Below are 22,544 nucleotides of genomic sequence, written 5' to 3' on the forward strand. Positions count from 1 at the left end.
GCTTGGCTGAACATTTTCCCTTCTTCCTGCCTTTCCAGCACAGACTTCTCTTCTCTCTAGCTGTCATAACTGGTTTGTTAGATTGTGGTAAGCTACAAATTTGCCTACTTAATGTACACTACCCTGTGGAAAGCAAGCTCCAGGAATGGGTCAAGTCTTACCTGTCACTATATTTCAGATATCTAAAGCAGTGATTTGAGTTTTGTGGAGACTCACAAGATTTGCTCACTGAATGCATGAAAGTATAAAACAAATGAGTGGAATTTTTGACTTTCAGAGCTAGGAGGGACATCACGGTCATTTAGCCAAATATGCTTTTAGGGATGAGCAACCTGAGGTCCACTGACATGAGGTGATATGCCAAAGGTCTCAAAAGCTGCTGTTGCCCATGCCTTAAGGCCAAAGCTTACGTAGCCTAGAGAACACCAGGAAGAGTACATGACCTGCATGCATCCTATGTGCTGCCAGGTAAGACAAAGAGCAATGATCAAGAATTACAGCCAGAAACGTCTAGAACTAAAGGCTCTCTGGAAATTGTGGTCACAGACTCACTGTTCTGCATCTCTTCCTTTAATCTGGAAGGCAACTGATCAACTTTCTTAAGTAAGTGTTTTGGTTTTTATATGCTCTCAAGAAAAAAGATAGGAATGTTGGCGCTGGAGAGCTGGCTCAGAGGCTAAGAGCCCTGGTTGCTCTTGCAGAGGACCCAGGTTCAATTCCCAGCACCCACATGGTGGCCAACAACCGTGTGTAACTCCAGTTTCAGGGGCTATGATACCTTCTTCTGACCTCCACGGGCATTGCACGACATGGGTGCCCTTATATACTTGTAGGCAATACACTCATACACATAAAATAAAAATAATAAAGTATAAAAGAAAAGACATGAATGCATACATTTGAATGTTTTCCTCTCTAAAGATAGGATCCCTTAGGAGCTGGAGAGATGGTTCAGCAGTTAAGAGAACTGGTTACTCTTGCAGAAGACCCAGGTTTGGTTCCCACCACCCACATGGAGTCTAACAACCATCTATAATGCTAGTTCCAGGGGATTCGACACCTGACCTTCGAGGGCATTGTACAATATGGGTATACTTACATACATGCAGGTGAACACTCATACACACAAAATAAAAATAAATAAATAATTTAAAAAAGATATGATCCCTCTTCTAAACTTGAAACTTGCCCAATGTTCCCTACTCCTACCTCCTTGCCCATTCAACTATATGACCCTAAAGCTTAAGGGTCATCCTCGAGTCTTGCTTCTCTCTCATCTCATTACAAACCCATTATAAAGCCTTACTGATTTTACTTTCATTTCTGTTCTTTCATTTTTCAGAGTCTCATGTAGCCTAGGCTGGTTCCAAACTTGTTATGCAGTTGAGGCTAGTCTTGAGCTGAATCTCCTGCTTCCACCTCCCCAGTGCTGGGCCACCATGCCTGGCTCTTTCATTCTTGATGTACATCTCACTAGTTCTGAGTGCCATCATCTCTCCCCTGTACTATGGCAGTGACTGCTTTGTTAAATGGTCTCCCTTGACTCATTCTTGTTTCCTCTAATACAGCTTCCAGAGTGATACTTCTAAAATAAATAAACCAATCCAGTTCCATGTTTAAAACCCTTAAATAGTGTCCCACTGTTTTTTTTAAAGCTAAAGAACAGACACCCTAACATGTCTTTCAACACCTGTGTGGTCCTGGCCTGGCCACTTGCCATGCTGTCTGCCTGCCAGCTGCACTGCTTTCTTTCCATTTGGAAACTATAAAAGAGCCTTTTCACTACCAGGTTTCTGCACATGCTATTTGGTTTGTTTGAACTATATCACCTCTGTCCCCCAATCCTTTTGGTCTGCTCAGTGGCTATCCCAGGACCCTTCCTTGATCATCTCAATCTATGATGCTCCTGAGAATGAGTCTGGAGATCCAGCATCAGTCCTCTCCCAACTCTATTCTTCAGCATGGAGAAAATGAATCCATATTAAGCAGGTAGATATGAATGGAAGGAATCTTACTTTAGTAACATTATTCAATTCCCTGAAGCCTACTGAATTCTCTTTCTTCCTCTAATTTTGGTGAAAGCAAAATATATTCAAAGTACTGGATTGAAAACATTGATTTATTTTTATTTACATGTATGAGTGTTTTGCCTGCTTGCATGTAAGTGCACCTATGTGTGTGCAATGCTCATGGAGACCAGAAGAGGATGTCAGATCCCCTGGAACTGGAGTTAAGGACTTGTTAGCTGCCATATGCATGTTGGGAACTGAACCTGGGTCCTCTGTAAGAGTAGCCAATGCTCTTAACCTTAACCAAGCCATCTCTCCAGTCCCACTATACAAGAGGTTTTTCTCTTCTGAAGCAATGTACCACTGTGGTGTTTGCTCTTTTTATTTTGTAAAGCTGAACAGTAATTATTAAAGGAGAGGTGAGAATGACCAGCATGTCTAAGATCTGGCATCAGGCAAAAGGAACCAAAGATCTGGAAACTGATTTCTTTAAAACTATCCATGTCTGCCTTCCCTCCCTCCCCCTCCCAGTTAGCAGTCTGTGTAGACTGATGTTAGCTGATTATAACTCAAGCATTTCCTACTTACCATTGGTTCATCTGTGTTCTTTTGGAACTGCACCAGCCGAACTCTGGTCACATTCTCCATATCCATGTCTCCATTAGCACTTTCTGGCGAATCACCATTTAAATAGGGAGAGGTGGGGGGTGGTGTGACCCTTAATGCTTCATCACTGTAAACTTCATGTGCCACTACATCGTGAGTCTGAAGTAAGGCCTGGCATTTGTATGAAAGAAGAAAAATATTAGTTATAGTACCATTATAGCAGAAATTTGTTATACAACCATATGTAAAAGTACTCCTTTTGTCTCAAAAGTATTTCTCATATAAAGAGAATTCAAAGTGAATTATACTTATATAAAACTAGACCTCAGTTTCTTTGTGAGAAATTGTCATGACACATGGATTAAATAAAATGAACAAGTGAAAGAGCAAATCAATGAATGAATATGTTGGCTGGTTACCTAGATTAGAGGCATCACGTGGTATTATGCCATAAAAGTGTATCCAATGCACTTATTCAAATAAATGCTGATATACTGAGATTTCAAATAATTTTGCAGAAAGAATCATCTATAAAAAGCACTGGGTCTTAAAATTGAACCAAAAAGTACAAGATGCATATAATAATCAGTACTGAACAAATATCTTTCATGATATGAATGAAATAAGATAAATCTACTAGTGGGTTGGTGATGGGAATGAGGGAGAAGCAAGGATCAAGGATGACCTTTAAGTTTCAGGTTCTTACACTGGAATGGACAATTAGATACTAACATCAATGATGCCAACCATAATATTTTTTACATTTTTAATTTAAAATTTTTCTTTATTATTTCTATTTTATGTGTATGAATGTATTGCCTGCATGTATGTAAGGGCACCTGTGCGTACAATGCCCATGGAGGCCAAAAGAGTACATCAGATCCCCTGGAACTGGAGTTATAAACAGTTATAAACAGCTGTCAGCTACCATATGGGTGCTGAGAACTGAACCTGTGTTGCAAGAGCAACCAGTGCTCTTAATGGCTGAGTCATCTCTCTAGCCCAATCATAATATTTTTATATAGCCCAAAAGATGAAGATAAATTATAACAGGATTTAAGGAAAGAAATAAAAGAACCTGTACAGATGTCTTTGAAAAAAATGTAATTTTCTGGTTGGGCATGGTGGCACATGCCCAGCACTTGGGAGGCAGAGGCAGGCCAGTCAGGGGTACATATTGAGACCCTGTGTAAAAAAAAAAATGTGTTTTTCTAAAATGTCACATACATTATAGAACCCAAAATTGGAGTTTACATTTATTAATTATCAGTATTATTTGCTTGTGTATGTATGAGCACACATGTGCCACAGTGTTCATGTGGAGGTGAGAGGACAACTTGCTGGAGTCAGTCCTCTCCTTCCACGATATGGGTCCTTGGGATCGAACTCAGGATGTCAGGCTTGGTGAAAAGTGCTTTTACTTGCTGAGCCATCTTCCTGGCCCTCGCAATTGGAACGTTTAAAATGCTTCGTTCTTTTCTATGTTTTGGAGCTCTTGACTAAATACAAACTAAGCTGAAAATAATTTTTTTTTTCGAGACAAGATATCATGTATCCCAGGTTGACCTTGAACTCACTGAGTTGGAAAGGATGACCTTGAACTTCTGATCCTTCTGTTTCCACCTCCTAAGTGCTGCAATTACAGGGGCATGCCTCTGTGCCTGGTTTATGCAGTGCGAGGGATGTAAACCAGGGCTTTGTGAATACTAGGCAAGCACTTTAACAACTGAGCTACAACCCCAGCCCCAAGTAAGTTGAAAATGATTATGTGTTCATTTTGCAAAGCCCACTAACAAAGAAAATGATTTCTTTGCACTGATATTGCATATGTCATCTTGGTGAACTTGGATAATAAATGGCTTTTGTTTCTCCAAAAAAGGATAGCCTTCTAGTCACTGAACTTTTTGTGCTATCATAAAAACTTTTTAATACACGTGAGAATTTTTATCTCAGAGAGAATTTATAGCTGACTAATGGTCTGCTTGGAACTTTATACTGATTACATTTTTTTTTGTTGTTTGTTTGGTTTGGTGTTTTTTTTTTTTTTGGTGTGTTAACTCTAAATTTAGTTTCATTTTCATCTGTAATACATGTGGTAATAAGATATATGCAGATAATGAAATGCAATTAAATTGCATTTTAGCATCTGAAATGATTTCTTAAAAGGCTTATTAAAGCCATGACTTAGGAATTTTAATTTTAAAGTCATGCACACAAGGCAAAAATAAGATAATGATGTGGTAAACTCAGAAAGGAGACCGGTGTTGATTTGCTATTAGCAGATGCACTGAGCAGTCCATGTATTTGGTTTCTAATGGAAATGGTTGCCTCTAGCTCAGATCACCACTCACAACTACAGGTTTGTGTGAGGACTGCTGAGGGACATTAACAATGCATAGCTTCTAAGTAGAGCTCCTAGGGGCCCTGGGGACCTTAGCTTTCTCACTAGTGCCCCAATGGCACCCTGCACTGGTACTATCAAGTGTGGAGGTTGGACCATGTGGGTAAATCTTTCTCTTTGTGGTCTAATTATGGTCACTTAAGAATCTAAGATTTAGATTTAGGGCAGAGAGCAAGATCAGGAATATGTCAACTAGAAAAATTCATCTGCCAAAATTAAGTTCATCATACGAAGTACAGAGATGCCTTTCATAACTCATGAGTTAAAAATGTGCTTTGTCTGACTGGTAAACAGAAACGCAAGCCTTTGTGAGTATGAGGTCAGTCTCCGAAGTCCCAGGAGTTGGAAAAAATGTTATGCCACTTTATGCAGATTTCTATTCATTCTTTTAAGTTATATAAGCAGGCACTTGAGTTTAATGTATTATTTATAAGGAAGAATAAGTCCTCAATCATAAAATAATATCAAACGGAATTTTAAACTTTTTAAAAACTTTTATTTATTATTTTTATTTTATGTGTATGCATGTATTGCCTGCATGTAGGTAAGTGCACCCATGTCATGCAATTCCTGCGTGGAGGTCAGAAAAGGCTGTCAGATCCCCTGGGACTGGAGTTACAGACAGTTGTTACCTGCCATGTGGGATTTGAACCCGGGTCTTCTGCAAGAACAACCAGTGTTATTAACCACTGAGCCATCTCTCCAGCCCCAAAACCGAATTTTGAAAAAGTTGACATTATGCCACCAAATAAGGCCATATTTGCTATTAACCAGAATTTGTCACCATTAAGACTGCTGACACAAAATAAAACTAAATTCCCAGCTCTAATTCATGTGCAAAGAGGAAAAGGGGGCATATACAGCATGCTTAAAATAAAGTTAAAAAAAGAATATAAAAAAATCTGAAACTAATTTGTATATTTTTCTTTAAAAGTCTTATAAGGTATGACTGGGTAATTGTTACTAGGCTGAAGGAGCTGGTAGTTTTTTTTTTTTCTAGTTAAGAATTTTGCTATATAACCAGGTTGATCTAGAATTTGTAATCCTCCTGCCTCAATCTTTTAAATTCTGGATTGCAGGTGTGAGCCACTATGCCGAGCTTAAATTTACTGTATTTATCTTAATCTATCTATCTATCTATCTATCTATCTATCTATCTATCTATCTATCTATCTATCTATCTATCATCTATCATCTTCTATCATTTATTGTGTGTGTGTGTGGGTCAGAGGACAACTTGTAGGAGTTGATTCTATCCTTCCACCATGTGGGTTCCAGGAATTGAACTTAGGTCCTTAGATTTGCCATTTAGCATCTTTGCCCACTGAGCCATCTCATCATCCCTCCTTATTTCCTCTCCTTTATGTTACTGCAAACATTTTCAAATATCTGTATTTTAAGTACTAGGTGGGTGCTGGGAACCAAACCTGAGTCCTCTGTAAGAGCAGAGCTTTTAACCACTGAGCTATCTCTCCAGACCCTAGAATTATATTTCTTACAGGGGACATTATCCAGACATATGTTTATTCAAGAATGATGAATGAGCTTAATATAAGCTTACAGGGAAATTCATTGGATTACAAATAAACGCAGTTTTAAGAACATGAGCTCTGGAGTCAGTTGCTGCCTCCTCCCCCCCCTCCTCCCCCCTCATCCTCTTCTTTCTCTCTTCCTCTTCCCACCCCCGCTCTCTCGTTCGAGACAGGGTCTTGCTATGTAGCCCTCCCTAGCCTGATACTATGTAGTCTAGGCTGGACTCAAACTTGTGGCAATCCTCCTACCTTAGCCTCCTAAGTGCTGGGATTACAGGAACATACTACCATGCCCAGCAACAATTTTGAATGCATGAACTGCATGCGCCACTTCAACCAGGAAAAAAACCCAGACTACCATTATCTGGGAAGGCTTAGTCTAGCCTCTGCCAAGCTCTCTAAGCATTTCTGTACTATTCTCTTCCCAGCTTAGTTCTGCTCCTTCCTACAAAAGTCTTTCCTGCTACTGGGCCTTTGCATTTGGTTTGCTGGTCCTCATGCTTGCATGTTCAGAGGGCCAGCTCTTTCCTATAACAAGACTCACCTCAGTTAACTCTCCAGAAAGGCTTCCCATGACAATTTAAAATAGCTCCCACTTTACCATGATCTTTGCTTTTCTTCATAGTTATTATCATGATTTGAAATTATAATGTTAGCTTATATGCTCACTGTCTGTCTCTACATCATGTACTTACCCCATCCTGCCGCCTACCCTGAATGGAAGTTCCATGAGAATGCTTACTGTGTCTACCTCATCTACCTATTTCCATCCTGCCTCCCCACTAGATTGGATGTTCCATGAGGGCAGGGATCCTGTTTTCCCTATTCACCGCTAGATCCTTGCTGCTCAGCATAGTGTATACCTGGGGCACAGCAGGCTCTTACGTATTTCATAAATGAATGAAGATGTCTTTTAAGCATCTAGCTAGGTATTTAGGAAATTTGATTTGCTTATTATTTCTGAAAATGTTTACTCAGAGGGTACACACAGGAATTTCTTCCTGACTTCAGAAATGCAAAATAAATCAAGGCTTAGAAGGTAGATAAGCTGTGAGACACAAGGCTATATAAGCTTTAATGATTTTTCTTGTGAAAAAACTTTAACCTGAAAAAAGAGATTCTTACTTGGGTATATACTATTTATTTATTTAATCTACTTCAAAGCTGAAATATTTACTGGTCTGAAATGGCCTATATTGTTCTATGAATTGAGATCAGATAACTTAGCAATTTATAAATAGGCAGGTTGGTCCAAAAATATGTGAGTTTCTGTGGAGACCACAGCACACAGAACAGTCAGTGGTAAGGTGAACCTACTTGCAAGTGGGCAAGTTACCATTCTATTCAATGTTTTCCTGAGAACTTGCAATGTAAGCTCTGTGCACCGGCATATTACAGATGCTATGGGGATAATTAATACTAGCTAACAAAGATTAGGCATTAAGCATATACAAGACACTGCTAAGTACAGCAGACATATTATCTATTTAGTTCTTATTCTAACTCTAAGAGGCTGGGCCAGAAAGTCAGAGTTCACAGAATTAGTTCACAGCACCAAGGATGGAGTTTAACCTCGGTCCCATCTGAATTCAGAAACTTTAAATCACACTTATCTCATAGAAGACATGATGTTTAAAGGGGGATGAATTATGATCTTGGGAAACATGGCCCCTACATATGTAATTATTAGTGAGCAAGATAATATTAAGGGTAATTGACTTCTGTTAGCTAGTTAAAACTGCTCAAATCTGAGGATACTAGTAAGGCATAGAGTCTTTTCATTTTCTTGCTCTGTGATACAGAGAGAATAACAATGATTCAGTTAGCTCACAAGTTCACAAAGCTAAGCTGAGACATGGCTAGACATAGGAGAACTGTCCAGGCCCATTCATGGGGAAGAGACTGGCTTCAGTAGGCCAAGATGTATTAGAATGTCACACACAGAGGAAGTCAGGCATGGTGACACTCGGGAGGCAGAGGCAAGTGGATCCTTCTGAGTTTGAGGTCAGTCTGGTCTACACAAAGAGTTTCTGGACAGCCAGGACTATATAGTGAGACCCTGTCTCAAAAAAAAAATTGGGGTTCTGGAGAGATGGCTCAGTGGTTAAGAGCACTGATTGCTCTTGCAGAGGACCTGGGTTCACTTTCATTTCCAGCACTCACATGGTGGCTTACAACTATCTGTAACTCCAGTTCCGGAGGATCTGATGCCAATTTCTAGCCTCTGCGGGCAATGCACACATGTGGTGTACTTACATGCAGGCAAAACACTCATACACAAAATAAAATTGACATATCTCAGCTGTAAAAATGTGCTGGCCAGACACAGAACCTATCTATAATCCTAAGTCACCACTGTCAGGTAGAATGGAGTTAAATACTCTCAAAGATGTACTTGAGTTAAGCCTTTAATGCTTAGGAAAGTTAGGGTGGGGGAATATGTTAATTCCTTCTTTTATGATTGTCACTTTAATGGAAAATTTATGTCAACGACTAGGTTACAATTTTAAAAACATTGTATGTACAATGAAATAGCATGTACATCAAAACACACAAGTAACTGATGTGACATAGATTTTGTTGTTATTATTATTAAAAAAATTAGCACCTAATAGTTGTAAAAAGAACATGGTTTTTAAGTCAGCTTTTCACTCTTTGTTGGTTGGATTTTCAACTCTTTGCATATATTCCACATCTATAGTTGTGACTGCTTAAAAAATGTTATATTGAACATGAATTTACATTTTTAATTGTGTTTTTTAAAAAAAATTATTTTATTTACTGCCCCCCCGCCCCCGCCATATATGTGCACATGTGTGCCAGTGCCCTCAGAGGCCAGACAAGGACATTGAATCCCTTGGAGCTGGCGTTACAGACAGTTGTGAGCTGCTTGACGAGGGTGCTGTTATCTCAACTGGTCCTCTAGAAGAGCATCAAGCACTTTTAACTGCTGAGCCATTCTCCAGACCCTGTAATTGTGCTTTTGAATTGCAGTTAAGTAATTTTTTTCTACAGCAGTTTCTTGCCTATTTTGAGCTTGTTTAACCATTTCAGTTTATACTAGCTGGCTAAATACAGATGCTATTCCCATTTTTCATAGAAATGAATGAGAAAAGTACAGGAGCTTGTATTGTCAAAAACGAATGTATAAGTTTTCCAATACATCACCTAGATTCAGAGACTCATGAGCAAAAATCAGGGCCATCAAATGGCTCAGCAGGTAAAGGTGCTTGTTTCTAAGCCTGACTACTTGAGTTTGATCCCTAGGACTCACAATGTGGAAGGAGAGAACTGACTCCTGTAAGTTGTTCTCTGACCTCCACACATGTGCTGTGGCACATGTGCCCCCTCACCAAATAATAAACTGTAAAAATCATGACCAGCATTTCATTAAAAACTGTCTTCCATTTTAGCTCTTTGTGGTTTAAGCAACATAGAATGCCAGTGACTTAACGACTGTAATATAAAGAAGCACATCTCTTGTCTGAGGTCTACATAGTCCTTGAAGAGCCACTTCACAAGGGCAGCATCTTTATAACTGTGACACAGGTCAACAACAGCAACAACAATTCAAAATATTTGGAATCACCTGTTACCATAATCTTAGTCTGCTAGAACAGTCACAAACCTCTTAATGATATTTTAGTCAACAATAGACCACATATACAAGATGAAGCCTAAACATTCCTACAGTTTAGTGACTACGTGGTACAATGTCTACATACATGGTTGTGGTGATGTTGGTATATGCAAACCTACTGCACAGCTGGTCAGATAAAAGCATAACACACACAATTATACAGCGCCTAAGACTTGAGAGAGGCTATGTTACTATGTTATGGATTTACTATGTTGCACTTTTTATCATTATTTTACAGTGCATTCCTTCTACTTAAAAACCTTTAAAGCTGGGTCACGGTAGTATGTGTCTGTAATGTTAGCACTAAGGAGGCTGAGGCAAGAGGATCATGAGTTTGAGGCTAGTCTGGGCTACCATTTAGGCTCTGTCTCAAAAATCAAAGTCAAAATCAAATGAAAACAAACAAAAAGTTTACCATAAAATGTATGTCGTGGTATCCTGGCAGCAGCCTACAGCTTGCATTTACTTACTGTGTGTGTCTCTCAATGCATCGTTTCTCTTGTGCTTGTTTTATTTTTATGTTGCTTTGCTTGTCATGGCCCTAAGAGCCTAGAACTATACTACACACATGTCTATACACTATGTTGCTTGGTACACACTAGTAGCCTGTACCACCTAGACTAGTGTAAGGATACTCTATGATGATTTCACAATGATTAGTTTGCTTAATGATATATTCCTCAGAAGGCATCCCAGCATTAAATGACATGACTATACATGGATTAAAAATACATTTGATGATGCTAGCAATACTTTATGAAGGTTATTAAAAACTTCTTTTGAAAGTGAGGTTTAGTTGTATGGAAATGTATTACTTACCATGAAATGAGGTTGTGTTAAAATACGCTTTAGTTCCTTTGCATCATTATTCTCAGGGTAACATGAAATTTCTTCCAATACCTAGAAAATTAAAGAAGATACATAATAGTGCAAAATGATATGAGTTTAAAAATGATGGAATTCCTTTAAATTAGAAATTATGAATCACTTTTTGTAGCTAGAAAGGCAATTACTTTCCAAACATTCGTTTCATTCAAAGGTTATTAAAATATAAGAATGATATTGAGAGTAATACAATGAAACAAATGTAATAATAGTTTGCCTTCATTACCCAGCTATAACCCAAAAGATAGCTAAAAATAAAAAAATGGTAAGTTTGTAATTCACATTTATTATGAGTTTAAGTAACTTAATTAACTCAATGGGAAAATGTCTTCCAAATTCACCACTCAAATCAATTTGCATTAAAAGTTAATAACAACCTTTTAAAAATTAATAGCACTGCCAGTTCCTTAAAAAAGATGATATAGGGTCAAATGAAAACAATATAAAGAAGAATACTAATTAACTATAATAATTAATTAAGAATACACTCAAGCAGTTTTCCTTGCAGCCTGGCAGGATCAATGCTATCCTCCATGTTTATTTTCCCACGCAGAGAAAGCCATGCTTCTGCCAATGGCTTGTAAGATTAAATGCCAGCGAACCAAATTTCTCTCACCTTATCCTGACCAAGAGGACAGGCCTGGTAGGCACCATGGCACAGGTCTCATTTCTCAGTGACTATACAAGAATATACAATATTTTTTTTTACTAAAAGTCATATGCTTAAAAGCTGCTAGGAAGCTGGTTGTGGTGGTACGTACCTGTCATCCCAGCACTGGGTTATATGGTGAGATGATGTCTCAACAGAACAAAACCCCAAACAAAAACCCACTAGGAAAGGGATTATATCTTCAATACACTTTCATTCAGTAATCATCTTATAATATATTTTTAAAAGGAAATGTTTATTTGTATGAAGACTTTCAAAAGATCAAACAATGAAGAAAAAACCTACGTTTTTACTAGTTGGGAAATTTCTGAATCATTATAATGATAGAAAAATTACAGTAATCATGAAGAACAAATAAAAACACAGAAAATGCTTATAATGTTAGGCTAAAAATGACATATTTTGATGAGAAATATATCAAATTTCCATGAAAATGAATAATGTCTGGAACAGATATGCAAAAATAGAAACTACTGTATTAGGGTATGAAATTATGGATGATATTTTATTTTCCAAGCTTTCTGAGATGTTATGTCTCTATAATATATAAGTCGAAAAAAGCTTGTGGCAAGTACTACTGTGTACATGACAACATGTAAAAATGACTTCTTTGAACTCAGTATATCTAATTGCTGTAGAAATTCAATTAACTTTCAAACAGTACCACCTTTAAAAAAGCAACTCAAATTTTTACAGCATGTCTACTTCTACCAAGAACAGTAAAATAACTTTAAAAAAAGAACAAAGAAAAATGTCTATATTAATATATTCATTTACATCACAGAACTAAAAGAGGAAATCTAGTTAGTGTTATTGCTGACATTTTTTACTTTCCAGTGATAAACTTAGAAATTCTGAATCTGAGTTCAACAAGTCAAACTGTGATCCTAAAGAGCCTCTTAATGGACAGTACAACTGTCTTCAGTCAAGGTAGCTAATGTGATGATGCTAAATACTTTTAGAAATATATCACTTACCTCTTTGGCTCTCTGTACTGCATCGCTTGGAGGATTCCTGATTTGTGGTGAAGACTTTGTGTTAATTTTGTCATACAGCTAAAAAGCAAAAAGAAACTCCAATAAATACTCCTATTTTTGCTATAGTTCACGGCTTCCTATTTATTATTTCAATAGAAAATATTTCCATCTTAAAAAGTCAGGTGATGATTTCAGTGGGTCTTCTTGTCAACTGTTCAGGATTCAATGAAACTTGTCAGAATATGAGTTTCATGTACATCTTTTCTTAGAGAACACCTTTAAGGAGAGACACTAGAAGTCTATCAGTGCAGCAATTTCCTTAGCATTTAAAATCCATCAATCTTGCAGCAATCCAGTGTTTTCCCCTCTGCCAGAAGCAACACGAATACAGAGTAAAATGAAAGAACATTTTCCAGCCAAGAAGAGTCTGAAAGAATTTTCACAGAAGCCTAAATCTTGGGAAAGGGAAAACCCAACTCCTTCTAGGAAGGAATGTTCTCACAAAAGCTTTCAGCTTGTCTTACTAGGGCTGTTCATTAACAGAATTAGTGCTGGCACCCTTCAGCAGGGAGTCAAGGACACACACGTCTTCCCTTTTGACTTTGGAAATTCAGAGTGTGAGAAGACACTGAAATGGAGCTAGATATATTAACAAAACCACATAAGCCTGAAAGACTCAAATGCTAACCTGCTGAAGAACATTAACTTAATTCTTCAGAGAAAATCCTCTGTAGTTTAGAAATGCAATTAAAATGTTAGTTTCTATCTCAAATGAAATGGCTCATAGTCGACTGTCTGCTTTGAAAAGTACAAAGTTAAAAATGACCTTGGCTAGTTTCATAGCTTCTATTTCAGAACATATCTAAAATAGGTTGGGATGTTGGGCCTTGATTTTGTTCTTTTTTCCTTCACTTTTTTTCTGCATACCAATATGAGTCTAAAGGTGAAAGCCTTACTGACTATAAACATTCTTCAGATTACAGTTAAATCTTTATGACTTGTAAATATTTGGGTCACACCATACACAAACCCCCTTAATGAGGTATTATAAAATGACTGAGAGCAGTGTGAAAATAGAGCGGCCATTTTTAAATGATGGTACTAATTAAGAAAGTACTCCTGCCAGGCATGGTGGTGCAATGCCTTTAATCCCAGTACCTGGTATAGAGGAAGGCAGATATCTGTGAGATTGAGGTCATCCTGGGCTACATATTGAGTTCCAGGCCAGCCTGGGGCTACAGGGAGACCCTGTCTTCAAAACATAAACAAAATTTTAAAAAAGAGGATAGAGTTCATGCTGTGTTCTTATCACAATGAAAGGATATGTAACACTTAAAACAGGACAGTGGGCCAATGAGATGGCTAAGTGGGTAAAGGCACCTGAGACTAAGCCTGACAACTTGAGTTTGATTCCTGGGACCCATACAAGGTAGAAGGAGAGAACCAACTCCTTCAAGTTGTCTTCTGACTTCCACATGAATGCACACTTCCCCCCAAATAAATAAAAGATATAATTAAAACATTTTAATTTATTTTTTATGTGCATGAGTGTTTTGCTAGCACATACACCGTGTGTGCAATGCCGTCAGAGGCCAGAAGAGGGTGTTGGATATCCTGGAACTGGAGTTTTCCATGATATGTTAAAATATCATTAATGAAAGTTTTTTGGGGGGACAGGGTCTCACTATGTAGCCCTGGCTGGCCTGAAACTCTATGTAGCTCAAGCTGGCCTTGAACTCACAGAGATCCACCTGCCTCTGACTCCCAAGTGCTGGGATTAAATGTGTGTGCCACCATTTGTGTGTCTGGCTTAATAATCAAAATTTTAAAAACTTAAATGAGGGCTGGAGAGATGGCTCAGAGGTTAAGAGCACTGGCTGTTTGGGCAGAGGACCTAGGTTTGATTTCTAGCACTCACGTGGTGGCTAATAACCATCTGCAACTCCAGTTCCAGGGCATCCAATGTCCTCTTCTGACCTCTGTGGTCATTCCAAGACATGGGTGCCCTTACATACATGCAGGCAATACACTCATACACATAAAAAAACTTAAATGACTAATAAAATGATTTTTTTTAAGTTGTAAGCTTTATTCATCCCTACTTTTAAAACACATTTCTTTGGGGCATCCTAATTATCTCATTTTTCCTGGATGACTTTTTTATTTGTTTTTTTCTAATTGGCACACAAAGTAAGGTATTTCATTATAGTATTTTCACCCATATTTTGTTTTCATTGATCATCCTCCCTCACTATCACCCCCATGCTGGTACCCCTGCATTTTCCTTTTTTTTTTTCTTTTTGGAAAACCCTATCTCATATCTCTAGACAAATGAAATTTCTTACCATATGCTAAATACAGATCCTTGTATTTATAGACAAGCATACATACACCATTCATCAAAGAAGTTCCTTTTTGCAACAGATGGAGGCTACTGTAGAATTCCACAACTGGTCACCCACAGAGAATATATGTCTGAGAGATGCCAAGTATTAGGTGACACATCTACAGTTGAACCTCTGTACCTAAGGCTCATGAACATAGTGGAACAAGGGGTAGAGAGAAAACTAATGCATGCCTCAACTCTTACCAGTAAAACTTCCTCATACAACAGAGTGCAATGCACACAGAAGGCCACAACTAGTCAAGTTTTAAAGAATAAGAGACTACAGAGTGTGTATCCTTGAATGAGATTCCTATATTGAAACTCACCCACCCACAGCTCAGGGACCATTGTGGAAGAGGGGGTGGAAAGAATGTAAGAGCCAGGGCTGGTTCATGAACACAGGGAAGCAGAGGCTTTCAGGTCACTGGAAGCTTGCACAGATGAACTTGTGGCAATGGTGGCACTAAGCACAAAACCCATGCCAACTCAATTAAACAAGGGTCCAGTGGGGAGAAGAGAAATGGGTGGAAGGCTGGCCCTAGGCTGAGAACTATTGGAGACTGATTGATGCTGGATGAGGGAGAGTATGCCTTACATATGATCTCTAGATGGGCTGACAACTCCAGTGTACAAATTCACACTGAAGGACATCTGGGTACAAATGTTTGACTGGATGGGACTTAACGTGTATGGTGGAATACATGAGGTCTGGTGGAGGCATGAGGGGCACTGGATGGAGGAGGGACTCTAAATTTGATTAAGAACTGCTGTATGAAATTACAAAAATTCAATAAAAAAATTTAAAAAATAAAGATCTCAATCCCCCTTTTGAGGAAGACAAACTTAAAATTCAAGGCTTTCTAAGTTGATGGTGCTGTCAATTTATAACGTCAAATTGCATCACAAATTTCAAGTTTTACCTTTTTCTTAATCAAAGACTACTACTAGCAATACTTCCAACAAATTTTTTTGGTCTTTTTGAGACAGGTTTGCCCTGTAGCCTCAGCTGGTCTAGAGATCCATCTGCCTCTGCCTCCTGAGGCCTGGCTTACTTCCAACATTAAAAAAATATGATTAATATTACTTTCTATTTACACATTTAATAAATACATATTAACTTTTACTCAAAGAGGCACAAACACCCTGCAATTCTTTAAACTGCAGACTTGATGTTCGATTTGGTCTTACTATGCCAAGTATAGTCTCCTAGCTCTTATGTCAGCAGTTTGTTTTAGGGGAAAAAAAGATTTTTGGTGCTGTGCATGATACTCAGGGCACTGACTGTGCTAATCACATCCTTTACCTCTGAGCCCCACATGTCAGTATACTGTCTTGAGGACTTTAGCAGAATTAGCTGGTGCTTAGGAAATATTCCTGGGCCCCCACTCCAGACCTACTGCAACAGAGTTGAAAGTGCTAATATGCTCCTTGGGTATTTATAAATCTTTTATCCAGTTCTAACTTTTTGCCTATAGCATATACATGTATATGTATATATATTTTAAAATTTTAATTTAATTTTAATGCATATGTGTATTGCCTGCATGTGTGTTAGTGCACCTGTGTCGTGTGTGCAATGCCCATGGAGCTCAGAAATTTGAAATGCTTCAAAATTGAAAATGCTCCAACATCTGAAACTTTTTGAATACTGAACTGATTCTATAAGTGGAAAATTCCATGCCTGCCTTCATGTGAAGGAAAATCAAGGCACACTAAAAAATATTGTGTAAAATTACTTTCAGACTGTGTGTACACAGTATATATGAAACGTAATTGAACTTCATGTTTAGATTTGAGTCACAACCCCAAGTATGAATCTGTGAATATTCAAATTTGAAAAAAACCCAAAACATGAGACACTCTTCTTGATCAAGTATTTCAGATAAGGGATACTCAGCTGCACTATTATGAACAATAATAATTACCTCTTTTACTGAATACTTACTAGATACTAATTATTAGTCAAAGATCTTAAAATATATTCACTCTTTTAACCTTAGCTAATTTTGTGAAGCTGGTGCCTCTATCAGTCCCATTTTATAGATGTGTGCTGCCAACAGGCTGATGTGAAGCATTCAAGTTCCAACTCAGGTTGGCTTGCCAAGGCCTGGGTTGCCAAAGTGAGTGGTGGTTAGGGTTTAAAAAGAAAGGAAGGCTGCAGCCTATCTTTCTTTACTATCCTTTACTCCTCCTTCATTTTACCTGTATAAAGAACACATATATGCATATATATAGTTTAGAGTTCAAAGTGAAGGCCAATAGGAACATAAAGCCTGCTAGGAAGCTGCCAGTGCATGCCTCTAGGGCATGCTGCATAGCAGTCACAATGGTCCTTCCACACACAGCCTAGGGCCTCATTCTGCCCAGAGAGGCAGAAGTCAGAATGGGTAGGAGTCTCAGAACTGAGGAGAGCAAGTGTTGTTTTTCCCTTCTTGTGGAAGGAAGAAGAGCAAACTTCTCTGTCCCCCAGGCAAAGTGAAGCGTAGGGAATGCTTTAGCAGAGCCTGAACAGGAACTGGAAGTACCCGAGAGAAGAGCTCACTGCCTTGGCCTCTGAGGGTGCTTGCTGAGTTGCAGCAACTTACAGGCCTACCACAGTGCACTAGGAAAGATACTGTCATGGTTATCTTCAGTGGTCAATTTGATATATCTGGGAACAGGGAATCTCAATTTGGGAATTTTCTCTATAGAATTGGCCTATGGCCAGGTCTGTGAGGCAGTTTCATGATTGCTGAGTGATGTGGGAGGGCCCAGCCCAACGTGTGAGGTGCCAACCTTGGACAAGTGGTTCTGGGTTTTGCAAGAAAGCAGCTGAGCACAGGCAAGAGGTGCAAACCAATAAACAGCATTCCTCCGTGGTTCCTGCCTTGACTTCCTTCAATGATAGATTATTATGCTTTGGAAGTGTAAGATGCAATAAACCCTTTCCTCCCCAAGTTTGCTTTTGGTCAGAGTGTTTTATCACAGCAACAGAGAAGCAAACTAGAACAGATATCTGTGTTGAGAAAATCCTTGGGGGAGGCTTGACTTGTGGCATTTAAGGTCTTAAGTGAAAAAAAGGCTAGTGTCTGCTAGTGTGATTGCAGACCACCTAGAGCAGCCTACACTTGTAGTGCATATTTGGGCAAGAATATCTGCTTCCCATGAGTCAAGGAAACGTCTGAGAGGGTAACTTGGTTGAGGTCTTTTTGATGGAGTCGTGTTGAAGAAGACTGCCTGCACAGAGCAAGAAGACCCAGAAATAGGGGCTGTGGGGTAACACGTGGGACCAGGAAGACAAGAGGGTGCTGCTGAGGTCAGCTGCAGGCTATGCTAATAATGTTAAAGCCACATGTTTGCAATGCAGGACAGTGACAACACTGGGATGCTTGCCACACTGAGGGCATCAACAACCAAGAAGGAACTGGCTGCCTGAAGTTCATGATTATAGAACATGCTGTGTAAGGGCTTCTTTTTCTTCTCCATGACCCTTGAATTCTTTGACATTAGGTAATAGTATCTCACATGGGGCTGAGGAGACAGTAGACGTTTCATAAATGTTTCGTCCAAAAGCAAATATTTGAACAAGCACATAGAAACTATAAATAGGTATTTGTAAAAAAAACTCAGGAGAGTAGCACAAAAATATAGTAAGAATTCGTATTTTAGCCTGTTTCTTTAGGAAGCAGATATAATTTTTATTTGATCTTACTTGCATGCTAAAAAACTTTCCCCTGAAATTAAACATATTTTGGTCATATTTCATCCCCTTTTCTGTACCTTTCAAGTTTGACTTAATTAGTAATGGTTTTAAGGTAGAGAAGACCTTAGATATAAATATGATTCAATTCCTTCATTTTGCAGAGAATGCTACAGTTCGGATAAACACCATCTAAACACCCATGTATTAAAGGTTTCTTTGCCAGTCTGTGGCACTACTGGGAAGTGGTGGGACCTGTAAGAAGTTGACCTTGGTAGAAGGAAGTTAGGTCACTGGGGGCTGTGCCCTTGAAGAAGATAATAGTATTCCATTCCCTTCTCTTTGCTTCTTGATTATCATGAGCAGCCTCCTCTGCCATATACTCCTTCCACGATGCACTGCCTTGCTACAGGCCCAAAAGCAATAGGGTGAATTGACTGAAACCTCTAAAACTATGAGCCAAAATAAATATTTCTTCCTTATAAGTTTATTATTCCAGGTGTTCTGTCAGAGTAACTGAAAACTGTCTAATACAGAGGAGAAACCTGATGTCCAGTCAGGGGAAATGCTGTGCTCAGCATTCCACACCCAGAGCAGCAGGGAACAAGAACTTGGCCTTTTGTCTCACACAAGATCAGAGATTTCCTTGGATTATATTACAATTCAGAAATATACAACACTTTATGCCAGGAAGATACTTTTAGCAATATTTGGTGTGTGTGGCGGGGCGGGGGGGACTGTAGGAAACTGTAAGGAAATGCTGTTCATAGGCTACAGGAAAAATGTTCTAAATATGATTTAGAATCTATTAATTAATCAATTGCAGTTCTTGTCATGCTAAAAATTGGTAGATCTTCATCTTATGCTGGCTAAACAGGAACTTTTTAGGCTTTGGGGGCTATCTGATCTTTGTCAAAAACTCAACCCTTTTGTGCTGTGCAAAAGCAGCTGTTAATAATCCATAAATAAAGATACAGCTGTGTTTCAATAAGATCTTATTTATCAAACAAATGACTGATTGGATTTGGCTTGGGGGTGATAACTTGCAACCTCTGAGCTAGAAGTTTAAATTCAAGGTAGTCTGGAACATGAAAATATATTTCTTTTTGCTCTTTGTTGTCCTTAAATCTGAAGATAATGAAGCATATTTATAAGGCTGACATGCTGAAGGGGAGGAAGAGTGGAGAGATGTTAATAAATTATTCATAGAGGGAAAACAAGGATATAGAAATATATTGCTGTTTGTATTCTTGTTCTAAAGAAATTAGTTAACCAAAATTCAGCACTTTATATATATAAAACCAAACCACACACATAGCACCAAGGCAAAAACAAGGAAATGTGAACAGCTGCAAGGGGAACAGGCTGTCTCACACTGTCTCACTCCTAGACAGGCCTGTTCCCTGCCAATCTTTGGCACTGGGTCAGATAGGACCACACACAGCTGCATAGACATGCTTCATCTCTGTCTCAAGGAGAGTTGGCACAGCTCCACTGGGAGGTTGCATTCTGTGTTGCAGATGTTCCAAACAAAGTAGAATAAAGTCGGTGGTAATACTAAATTCATTTATCTTGAGAGTATACTTTCCAACATGAAAATAAAATCAGTCAGCGTCACTTTAAATTTATTTTCAAAGCATTAGAAGAAACTTCATTAAAAAAAACAATACTCCATAACACTTTACTCTTGTGATTTCTTAATACTCAATAGAGATATTTGGTTATAGTTTTATGTGTAATATTTATTACATTGAACATTTAAAAGAGAATTGGTGGAAAGAATCTGTAAAATAACAATTCCTGGGTCATGTGCCCCATTAGCTTTTTTTTCTCCTCAGAGAAAACTAAGGACCAGAATGTATACCTGTTGAGACAAGATTACAATTTTTGCAACTAGACTAGGCATGGACCAAATAATGAATGGGCTTGAGAAGTTGCAGAGAACACTGAAGTTTGTTAGCAACCATTTACTTTAAAGACACTGAAGCAGCTTCCTGTTGGAAAAGAATTAAAGTTCATAAGAATCAAGTACGTAGCAAAACATAATGAAATGTGTCTACTATTATAATAAGACAGATAATTCCAGTGTGTGTAGTAGTACATAGCACAACATCGATGAGATCGAAATGACTCTCTCTAGAAATGGACTATGTTATTAGGAACTTTTGTGATAGTTTTTGGGAATCTTCTGAGAAGAAGCCGGGTAAACAGGAACAAAGTTCCAATGCCACATGTTTTTAGTAAACTGAGATCAGTCAAGAATAGGCAACAGTATTTTTTTTCATATATAATACATTTGAAACCCAGCAAAATCTTAGGAAAAGGTGATTTAATATTAAAATATAAGGAACTGACAATCAACTACTATTTGGAGATGACTTTCTGAGGTTATAAATTGGAGAAATATTTCTGAAATCTAAACGGTTATTTTTCCTGCTCAAGTTAGATCTTCATTTTAAACACCTACTCAGGAGGCTTGAAGCCCAGGAGTTCGCAGCCAGCTTGGGCAGCCCCATCTCTTAAATAAAAACAAAACCAAAAATGAAATGTTCTTTCAGAGATCTTTGGCATCAATGAACATGAGCTAGTGCAAAGAGAGCATGATGGAGTACCCAGTCTTGGTGTCATTAAATATGAGATAGTGCAAAGATGGCATGATGGCTCACACAGGTCCGAAAAAAAACACTATAAAACCTAAGGTAACGTTTTCAAAACCTTAAGGAGCTACGATTAAACCCTGAGAAGAACATCCTATAAATCTAAGACTGATTATCCATGATTGTGACAGTTTGATTTATAAAAGGATATCAAAAGCACCCAGGGCATTTTTCTTTTATGGAGTAAAAATTTGCCTATTTTATTAGTACCAAAAAATTCCCTGTATTCTATGTAATTTCCAAATCAGTTTAGTTTTTAAAAAAGATTTCTTTTTATTTATATGTATGTATGTGTGCCCATGGAGGCGAGAAGAGGGTGTTGGATCCCGTGGAGCTGGAGCCGCCTGACATGGGTGCTGGGAACTGAACTCCCAGTCCTCTGGAGGAGCAGCAAGAAATCTTAATCACTGAGTCATCTCTCAGTCCCCAGTTTATTTTAAATAATTAAAGAAAAACATTCAAATATTAGTCACGCAGATGACTATGTGCAAGGAGATCGTGTATGCCATTCAGTTGAAAAGTATACTTGCACTTTCTTTGAACATTATTATTTCAATTCATGCTATGTGCTAACTTTCCATCCAAATATTCAGAAAACAAGTAAATCGTACAAATCTTAAACTAAACTTACTTTTCATCTAAAGAAGTGTGCTAAACCCACAAAATCTAGGGAGCTAAGTAGAACAGAAAGAGTCCTTGTCTGAAATTTAGGTTGTCCCTGGGTAGGGCTCAGCTCACATTGGACAGCTGGAGCTGGAAATGAAGTGGACAGTGTACATAGTAGCTGGAAGCTCTTGAGTTACATGTGCCAGGAAAGCTTTAGCTTAATAGCACAGCAATGAAATGCTAGCTTGGTCAATTTCCAGTAAAATCATGGTGGGGGATATAACCTTACTTGAAGTTCTTGGAAGGAGCCCAGCTGGCCTGTCATATGCTACTCTAAGTAAAGCCATTATAGAAGTTTGCTTCGGACAGTGCAGCGAACTGAAAGATCAATACATCTAGGCTAACTGAAGAGTTCCTGAAAGTTGGCAAATGCTTTGCATCCTGATAACAAAATACCTGGATGCAGACATTTGATTGGTTTCGATTTTGTGTGTGC

General features: G+C 38.4%; 1 protein-coding gene across 6 annotated transcripts in view; it reads right to left on the reverse strand.

Annotated features, from left to right (window-relative positions):
- Nucleotides 1-22,544, reverse strand: part of Cask (calcium/calmodulin dependent serine protein kinase) — a 430,362-nt gene that overhangs the window by 66,704 nt on the left and 341,114 nt on the right. For all 6 annotated transcript variants that reach the window (XM_008843151.3, XM_008843142.3, XM_029568448.1 and 3 more), the window contains exons 12-14: nucleotides 12,721-12,798; nucleotides 11,008-11,088; nucleotides 2,598-2,786 (exon numbers count right to left, since the gene is read on the reverse strand). In XM_008843151.3, coding sequence (XP_008841373.1) covers nucleotides 2,598-2,786; nucleotides 11,008-11,088; nucleotides 12,721-12,798 — 348 coding nt within the window. The remainder of the gene's footprint in view (nucleotides 1-2,597; nucleotides 2,787-11,007; nucleotides 11,089-12,720; nucleotides 12,799-22,544) is intronic.

Source organism: Nannospalax galili, unplaced genomic scaffold (genome assembly GCF_000622305.1).
Source record: "Nannospalax galili isolate Female #2095 unplaced genomic scaffold, S.galili_v1.0 scaffold270, whole genome shotgun sequence".
Taxonomy (NCBI): Eukaryota; Metazoa; Chordata; class Mammalia; order Rodentia; family Spalacidae; genus Nannospalax; species Nannospalax galili.